The sequence below is a fragment of the Salvelinus alpinus genome, chromosome 12 (genome assembly GCF_045679555.1).
Source record: "Salvelinus alpinus chromosome 12, SLU_Salpinus.1, whole genome shotgun sequence".
Classification (NCBI taxonomy): Eukaryota; Metazoa; Chordata; class Actinopteri; order Salmoniformes; family Salmonidae; genus Salvelinus; species Salvelinus alpinus.
In genome coordinates, this window is record NC_092097.1 from 3,525,506 (window position 1) to 3,535,679 (window position 10,174).

General features: G+C 39.8%; 1 protein-coding gene across 1 annotated transcript in view; it reads right to left on the reverse strand.

Moving 5' to 3' along the window:
- Positions 1–4,865, reverse strand: part of LOC139535383 (charged multivesicular body protein 4b) — a 19,522-nt gene extending 14,657 nt beyond the window's left edge. The window contains exon 1 of the mRNA XM_071334738.1: positions 4,493–4,865. Within this exon, the coding sequence (XP_071190839.1) occupies positions 4,493–4,676 (184 nt within the window). The 5' untranslated portion in view covers positions 4,677–4,865. The remainder of the gene's footprint in view (positions 1–4,492) is intronic.
- Positions 4,866–10,174: the final 5,309 nt, after the last annotated feature.

Consider the following 10,174-nt stretch of genomic DNA (forward strand, 5'->3'; position numbering starts at 1 on the left):
CTCTTCATCTACACTGATTGAAGTGGATTTAACAGGTGACATCAGTAAGGGATCATAGCTTCACCTGGTCAGTTTATATCATGGGAAGAACATGTGTTGTACAGTCACAGTGTAGATTTGCCACAATTTGCATTTAAATGTGTGAAAGAAAGCAACAGCAAGCATTTCAACAAGAGAACAAAGCACTCTCCACTGGCGGGAGTTTGGAGAGTGCAAGCAGGGAGGCGTGCCTATGGTGCGTCTTCGCCACAGTAATAATTCATTTTAACAACAAATTCCAAATGCAAACTTCATAAGGAAATGATACATTTCAAGCAATTCTGAGATACTAAAAGATCAGTAGGCCTATGCTAGTAATGCGTTGCTTGATGCCCCATTGCTGGTGCAAAGTAAACAATTAATATTCTTAATATCACCAAACAATTTTTGGAGCTGCATATTTATTTATTATGGCAATCCTATCTCCCTACAATTTGACTTTTGCGCTGCCCCCAATCCTATAGCTGCACCAAAAGAAAAAAACACATCAATCTGTTTTCTAGCTCACCCGAACTGTGTTGATTGACACTATACTGGTCCTATCAGAGAGCAGAGTGTGCGTTTCACTAGCCAATCTGTTGCACATTTATTTTTTTTTTTGTAAGAGCGATGTTGCGGCTACCGTCTCTGGCTGCATGGAGAGTAATCCACGGACTCTTCGCCACAAAATGTTACAAAACAGGGCCAGATCATTTCAAGTCATTAGTCTCAAGTCAAAGTCCGGAGGCTCCAAGTCAAGTCTCTTCTCTATCAAGTCGAGTCTCAAATCATCATGTGACTCGAGTCAGAATAGAGTCCAAGTCATGTGACTTGAGTCCACACCTCTGGAGTGTGATGGTAGACCGGCTCAGAAGGCCCGCCTACCTGACCAATCAGATGACGGTGTGTGATGATGCGTATGCCGCCTTGGGTTATCTCAGGTTCAAGTTTGATGACCAAATAACTAAATAAATTCAGAAACAAGAATTGGCAAAGTCACTAAAGTTCATAACATTAAGAAAGCACAAAGGTTTTGGGCTAAAGGTTGAGTAGTCATTTCAAATAGAAATATATAATATTCTTGACATTCAACAGATGCACAGCCGTTGGCAGGAAGAAACTCTCCCAACTGAGTTTAAAAGTATCCCATTCAATGGTGTTTTCTTTCAAGTTGTGGGCACAAATACGTATTTTGCCACCATGAGAAAGACACCCGACAAACAAAAGCCAAAGATAAATATTCTGCTGAAATGAACAAGGAGGCAGTAAGTTCAAAGACAGATCACTGTAATTTATAATATACACTTTTACAACATTCATTTAATTTGAATAATGTTGCAGTACTAACAATGGAAGTTTCCCCATACACTGTTAAATGCCTTGAGTGTCTAGAAAATGTGCCATGTAAGTCCAATCAGTTATTATTAAATATTTTGCCATCTTCCACAGCTTTAAGAACATGCTTTTGTACAGAGACGGAAACTGGTTAAAAAAAATACCAAAAAGGTGGACTGCAGGGCTATAATAAACGTCGCCCACATTATCTGCTTTCCTGGTTTTGAAGCGATACTTCGGGATTTTGGTAATGAGGCCCGTTTACTACTTCCCCAGAGTCGGATACATTTTTATGTCACTGCATGCGGTTTGAAGGAAGTTTCTAACTAGCGCAAGTGCAATTGCTAAATAGCGCCTATTGAGGATAGTATATTCTGGCTGGGGGAGTTTTGTTAAGAGCCCAAATCGCTCATTCTAAACGTTCAAACGCATCACTTGCTATACAGTTTTAGGAACATCTCTTGCATTTCAGCGAGAAACAATTTTCTAAAAACAAAAAAAAGTTAAAGATGCACTATGCAGAAATCGCTCGACTATTTCCTGGTTGCTAAAATTCTAATAGTTCGCCTAATTTCAGTTTATGTGACAAAACAATCAAGCTGAGTGTAGAGAACGATTGTACCATCTAAAACCACTGTGAAATATATTTTCAATAACCAAAAATATTGTATTTTCAGCTGTTTGAAGCTGGTGTACAAAACCGAAAGTAAAAGATACAAATACAAAACAGATCTATAACTAAAATGTCTATGTGAATTCGGTCAGGCTGCCAAAAAGTGACATATTGCAGCTTTAAATTACTACACAGCTTTATTTATTTTACCTTTAATTTAAACCGGGAGTCACCATTGAGACCAGGGTCTCTTTCACAAGGGAGCCCTGCATATACAATTCAAAAGACAAAATCTTAAATCAGATACAACGTAAAACAAACTAAAATACAGCACAACACAAATATTCAAGAAAAAACGTTACATTCCTCAGTACAAAGGTCCCAAATCAATACTTTTAATTGCCCAAACGGCACCAGAACATCCAATTGTATTTTCTAGTTGGTTCCAGCAATGAGGTGCATTAAAACTAAAAGCGGATTTACCTAGTTCAGTGGAGACCTGAGGAACCTCAAGAGTTAACCAACCCGGTGAATGTGTTTAGCATCTCATGTTTTTATACTTTAACAACGAAGTTAGATACGTTTGAAGCTCGTGAAGTAGAGCCTTGTAAACAAAAAGGGAATAATTAAGTGATCTACGGGACTTCAATGAGAACCAGCCAACCTTTTGATACAGGATGCAGTGGTGAGTATTTAAACTGTCACCTGTGATAAAACAAATGGCGCTATGGTAGAAGGCATTCAAAGGTTTAAGAGTAGTGGCTGCTGCAATCTGGTAAATGGCGTCACCATAGTCAAGAACTGGCAGGAAAGTTGACTGTGCAATCTGCTTCCCGCTATTTAGAGAGAAGCAAGAGAAAAATAAATAAAAAAGTTTTAAAGTCCACTTTAAATCTTAGCTTTTTAACTAGCTCATCCATATGTTAAAAAAAGTAATATTAGTCCATACAAATGCCCAGATATTTATCGGTGGGGACCCGATCGATGTGAGAACGATCCAATGAATAAATATGTAGTCCATCTGAAAAATGTTTGGGAGAATTAGAAAACAACATGTATATAGTCTTGACCGCATTAAGTACAAGTTTTAAACAAACCAGTGTTTTCTGGTAGGCAACAGCAGTCCAAAAATTATGTAGAGAATGTGTGTCGCGGCCATGGGGTCTATATATAGGGGCGGACCCCAGCCGTGACACAGGTGTACACAGGAGTAAATCTGTAAATCCTCACCTCGGATGTATCCCTCCGCCGGATGTATCCCTCCTCCAATATATTGGAGTGATCCATAAAGCTCACGTAACCGTGGTTACATACGTAACCTTCGTTTTACATGTGGATTACTTGTGGATTTTGAAAATAAAAATCAAGATGTCAATTTGTTTGTCTACATGCCATTTAAAAAAACAATGCAGCTATTTGAGTAGGCCTAAACATATTTTGGGTTAAGACAAGTAACTAGGAGTGAGGGCAAACATCATAAGATTGCAAGCTGAGTTTGAATAAGGCATCCGATTACCACTTTGCATTTGGAACGGTTAGTTTAATTATACCTAATAACCAAATCATTGATGATCACTAGATAAAATGTCTCTCCTCTTCCCCTGCACCCACGTCATCACACTGCCTCATCTGATTGGTCGTTTAACGCGAACCGCAAGCCGAAATAAACGTCATCATACTCCTTGAACAGATTGGTTGAGTAGGCAGGCCTTCTGACTTTGTGGCTGTGGTATCTAGTGACGACCATTTCTATTGGAGAAGCAGTTTCTGCATATCTTGATACTGTATTGCAGGGGTTGGCAACACAGTTGCTGGAGCGTCCCAGGTACTGCAGGATTTGGTCCGACTAGGCGCCACTGAGCTAATTGATCAGTTCAGCGATCGATTAAAAAAATCAACATTCCTGGTCCCAAGTGGCGCAGCGGTCGGTCTAAGGCACTGCATGTCAGTGCTAGAGGCATCACTACAGACCCTGATTCGATCCCAGGCTGTACCACAACCGGCCGTGATCTGGAGTCCCATAGGGCGGTGCACAATTGGCCCATTGTCGTCCGGGTTAGGCCGTCATTGTAAAATAAGAATTTGTTCTTAACTGACTACCCTAGTTAAATAAAGGTTCAATAAAAAACTTCCAGCTTGGTTAAATCAAAAACATGAAGTGCCTGTGGAACTCTTGGACTAGGGTTACCTACCCCCACTATACTGTATTTGCTTGAAGTTAGCTAAATCCATTACATTTGTACGATATTGCCTATTTACTTTGTGGCTGTGGTACTTCGTTCTTCCTGTAAAGTTGTTGGATAAAAAACTAGCCAGTTAGCTAATCATACCGCGTTCACGTGCTAGTCGAAACTAGGACATTTCCGTCTTGGAAACTCGTTTTAGAAACACCAGCTCCGAGTTTCCCGGTTGAAATTACCATAGTATAGGAAGCTCTGTGCAAATACAACGTTCATTTGAACTAGTCGGGAGGGTCCGGGTTTAAGATAGTAGTTGAACATGACATGATAAAACCGTATTTCTCACCTCTTTTATTTTTTGTGCCATTCTTCTTCGCAGTGATGAGTTCCTGGTCAATCTTTTTCTCCAAAAATTCCTGTTTCTTCGTCAACATTTCCTCAGTGTCTCGAAGTCGCTGGATCGCCTCCTGAGGGCTAGCCGATTTCCCACCTTTACCTCCAGCGCCAAATAACTTCCCCAACAAAGACATATTTGCGCTGAATAACAACAGCAACTGATACTACAAATTCTATAGCAATTAACAGGACTCGACTAGTCTCGTATCTTCTCTCTCGCTGTCACTCGCCCAGCAGAGCTGCTGTTGTTATTTCTTCTTCCTTTTTCCAACCAGGCCTCGTGATGTCAGCACGTCACCAGGGCGTGGGTCAATGACGTAATGAGAATGAAAGAGTCAAATGTTTCACATGTTCATAGTTTTTTGTTGTTGCCTATGTTAATGATCCCTTTACAGTATTCCTCTTTCAGAAAAAAGATCACTGATCTGCCAGTACACATCTGCATTACAAATGGATTACTGATTTGTTACTTTTATTTTAAATGTTTTACTTATCTATTTTTTTTACTCAACACTTTTATTTAAAAAAAAATGCATTGTTGGTTAAGGACTTGTATGTAAGCAATTTCACTGTAAGGTCTACTACACCTGTTGTATTTGGCGTATGTGACAAATACAATTTGATTTGATTTGAAGCAAAAGCTTATAGACCATGGCCCGGTTGCAATAGCGATTTTAGCTTGCAAATCTTGGTGTGGCAACAACAACAAATATTAAGTGGGATGCATGCCAGCAAAGCCACAACACTAAACAATACATGAATTGCACTATAACGACAAACGGTGCCCACAAACTGTTAGGGCCTACATAAAGCTGTCCCAACATCTTACCACTGCTACACCTTGCTATCAGCGGAATCTTGTCTGGCAGCGAAACAGTTCATCCAGCCTCATTTACTACCTTTAAAAAAAAGCATAGCTGATATGGCAGACTTGCTTAAACAAATGTGGTTTCTAATGACAATTGAGATGTACAAACTATGGCATAAGGATGACAAGCGGATAAGAGGCTATCTGTAATTTCGATTAAGACATTAATGGGCGAGCTAGGATGGACGTGGTCAATATAACTATTTGTTTAGCACTTTTGAAATGTACAGCGACAGAATTCATAACATGGGTCGTTCTTACAGTGTTCTCCCTGTACACCAAGTCAGAACCATAGGATAAATAAAGAGGGCATATAAGCAGACAATGAAAGCTCTAACAATATGTGATGATTACATTTCTCTGAAACAGGTTATAGGCTACATGTGCACCACCAAGTCAGAACAGTAGACAAAATTAAGAGGGGTAAATAGACCAAATTATTAGGGTGTGGCACATGGGCTACTAACATCTTACTACACAACATACACTTAGTATTACTTTCTTAGCTACAGTATACATATCTCCCTGGCATATTACATAATTTATGCAGCAGCATACAAAACATTTTTGGACTCACCTTGTTGTGCTGTGCTCACTTTAACAGGAAGGTGGCTCGGCGGTCCTTCGTGGGCAAATTCTGTCATCAAAGTCTGGCATTCTCTGGATTTATGGTGCTTTCAAAAAAACTGGGAACTCTGAAAAAAACAAGGTCGAATCATGATGACGTCATTGATCTTCAGGTCATAGCTCTAGAAAGAGGCCGGATTTACAATTCCGAGTTGGATGACCGTTCAAAACTTATTTTCCCAGTCGGAGCTCGTTTATTCCCGACTTCCCAGTTGTCTTGAACTCACTGAAGTCAAGTTTTTGCAGTTCCGAGTTAAAAGTTGTTTTGAGCACAGCACAAATCATGCTTCATTGACAGCATGGCCAATGTTGAATGTTTATGATTTTAAACTTGGAAAAGAGCCCCTTAATCCCAGATTTGGCCGATGAGCCATTTTATCTATAATTTCTCTTAATTATTTATCTTCATAAAACAAGGATTAAAAAGGATTTGCCAGTAGATTGTTAACTTGATTCATGATGATGACTGCTAGCTAAGATTTTGAAAGTATGATGTTGACATGATCAGTCCAATCAAAGCAACTGTACATATAACGTGATTTGACGTCATTTTATCTGTGGGCAATGACATTGAGCCTTCTTGGATGGGCACTTCTAATGTAACTCTATGGCAGCACCCAAGGGGCTAGAATTGTCTAAGTCTACCCTTAGACTTGGCGGTGACGCAGTGTCCCCATGAGTGACAGAACACTGAGCCAATCACGGCGCAACGCTCCATATTTTCTGCTGGCTTGCCCTACTACTACAGAAAGCACTGAAACACCTGCATTTTGGACCTGCCTTACTCAAGAAAACAAAAAAAGAGACCATGTTTGTATGCGGCTTTATTAACTCAATGATATATATATTATTTACATTGTTTCCAAACTGACATGTGACATGTAGTAATGCCAAAATAACATGCTAAAAATGTGGGCACAAAACAGGTTGCATAAAAATAATACTTTTTTAACTTTAAGTCAGTTGCACAAAACATTTTAAGGCGAATCCCCCCTTTTGAAATGAAGTGAAAAAGTTAAGGGTGCCCATGGGGTCCCCTAACCCTTAACTGCTTCATTCAGCTACTTAGCTAAACAATGGAAGATGCACAATCAATGGCAACAAAGCTAGCTAAAACAAGTTGAGAAAAAAAGTTATTACAAGAAACGTGGTTTATTAACTTCTGAATCAATTTGGTTATGCTGTCTTGATTGTAGAAGTTTTATTTTGCTCTCACAAAATAAATGCAATCTCTTTTTATGAGAGGTTTAGTCAGTGAATCAGGCCATCTCTACGGTAACCAGATACTCATTCTGCAGTACATGCCTTCCCTTACAAAAATGTACCATGGTAATACTATGGTACTTTCATTCATACCGTGATACTACTATGATATTTACATTTATACCATGGTATAGTCTGAATCATGGAAATGTACCATGGTTTTAGCCTTGAAGTATGATGGTACTGCCATTGTACCTAAATATTACCATGCTATTGCATCATTTACACTATGGTATAGATATGAATCATGGAAATGTACCATGGTTTTAGCCTTGAAGTATGATGGTACTCCCATGCACCTAAATATTACCATGGTATTGCCTCATTTATACCATGGTATAGTTGTGGATCATGGAAATACCCTGGTTTTAACCTGCATTAGACATTCTACCATGGTAACGCACAATTATGATAAATGTTACCTAAAATTATCATTATGGTACCATCTTTATTAATTGTGCGTTACCATAGTACAATGCTAGTATAATGCATTAAATAAATAAACCCCCCAAGTCAAAAGAGGTCAGTTGGTTTTATATTGATTAATATATATAACAGTATGGACATGTTTCTGATAAAGTCAGAGGCAGGCTACTATTGTTGGTCCTAGTTTGTCTGTAACATAAAGAAAAGGGGAAATTGTTTCTGTTAATACAGAAATAGTAATACTTTCTGTATTAATAGTACCATTTGTGCTCATGTTCCCTGTGTTGCTTGTTTCCGCCCACAGAGGGAGCTGCTCGCTCTAGTGGTTGCTACAGTTGCACCATCGAGAGCATCCTGACCGGTTGCATCACCGCCTGGTATGGCAACTTCTCGGCATCTGACCGTAAGGCACTACAGAGGGTAGTGCTTACGGCCCAGTACATCATTGGGGCCAAGCTTCCTGCCATCAAGGACCTATATAATAGGCGGTGTCATAGGAAAGCCCATAAAATTGTCAGAGACTCAAGTCACCCAAGTCAAAGACTGTTTTCTCTGCTACCGCACAGCAAGCGGTACCGGAGCGCCAAGTCTAGGACCAAAAGGCTCCTTAACAGCTTCTACCCCCAAGCCATAACACTGCTGAACAATTAATCAAATGGCCACCGGACTATTTACATTGACCAACCCCCCGCCCCACCCCTCCATTTATTTTGTACACTGCTGCTACTCGCTGTTTATTATCTATGCATAGTCACTTCACCCCTACCTACATGTACAAATTACCTCAACTAAAGGTACCCCTGCACACTGACTCGGTATCAGTACCCCCCTGTGTATAGTCTCGCTGTTGTTATTTTATTGTGTTTTTTTTTCTTTTCTACTTTAGTTGATTTGGTCAATCTTTTTTTAACTCTTCTTGAACTGCACTGTTGGTCAAGGGCTTGTAAGTAAGCATTTCACGGTAAGGTCTACACTTGTTGTATTCGGCGCATGTGACAAATAATGTTTGATTTGATTAGATTTTTCACGCACGCTCCCTCCACAGTGGCTCTCGCACTAGCCTGTGAGCCAGTTGCATGAGAGCCAACTGAAAAGTTAAACAAATTATTTTAAACGTTATCATCATGGTGAGCGAGTTATAAAGAATAGGATATAAAACACCAAGTTAAGCAGTGTAATGATATAATTGTTATTTTTTATGACGTTTTGATAGTTTAATTTATAAAAGCATAGAAGCTAACGTTGGCTAAAGTTAGCTCCAGTCAAGCTAGCCTGTCGTCATGGCGACAAGACCAACAAACATTCACACAGAGTGTAAACAAAGAGAAACATTTTAACTTGCTGTTTTTAGGGATATGTTGAGAATTACATGATAAAAATTTATCTATGCGATAAGATGCTAATGAATACCCTTTTCCAAATATTTTTTTCATGCACATTTGTGGCCTGCTGGAGGTCATTGTGCAGGGCTCTGGCAGTGCTCCTCCTTGCACAAAGGCGGAGGTAGCGGTCCTGCTGCTGGGTTGTTGCCCTCCTATGGCCTCCTCCACGTCTCCTGATGTACTGGCCTGTCTCCTGGTAGCGCCTCCATGCTCTGGACACTACGCTGACAGACACAGCAAACCTTCTTGCCACAGCTCGGATTGATGTGCCATCCTGGATGAGCTGCACTACCTGAGCCACTTGTGTGGGTTGTAGACTCCGTCTCATGCTACCACTAGAGTGAAAGCACCGCCAGCATTCAAAAGTGACCAAAACATCAGCCAGGAAGCATAGGAACTGAGAAGTGGTCTGTGGTCACCACCTGCAGAACCACTCCTTTATTGGGGGTGTCTTGCTAATTGCCTATAATTTCCACCTTTTGTCTATTCCATTTGCACAACAGCATGTGAAATTTATTGTCAATCAGTGTTGCTTCCTAAGTGGACAGTTTGATTTCACAGAAGTGTGATTGACTTGGAGTTACATTGTGTTGTTTAATGTTAGGGCTGCAAGCCCGAGGTCGGTACATTTATGACAACATCCAGCTCAAGTGCAGGGCGCGTAATTCAAAATCTTTTTTTTATTTTTTTATATTTAACTTTCACACATTAACAAGTCCAATACAGCATTTGAAAGATAAACATCTTGTGAATCCAGCCAACGTGTCCGATTTTTAAAATGTTTTACAGCGAAAACACCACGTATATTTATGTTAGTTCACCACCAAATACAAAAGAGGACAGACATTTTTCACAGCACAGGTAGCATGCACAAAACCAACCTAACTAACCAAGATCCAACCAAACAAACCTAGAAACAACTTCCTCAGATGACAGTCCTATAACATGTTACACAATAAATCTATGTTTTGTTCGAAAAATGTGCATATTTGAGCTATAAATCAGTTTTACATTACTGCTACCATCATAGCTACAGTCAGAAATAGCACGGGAGTAGCCAGAGTAA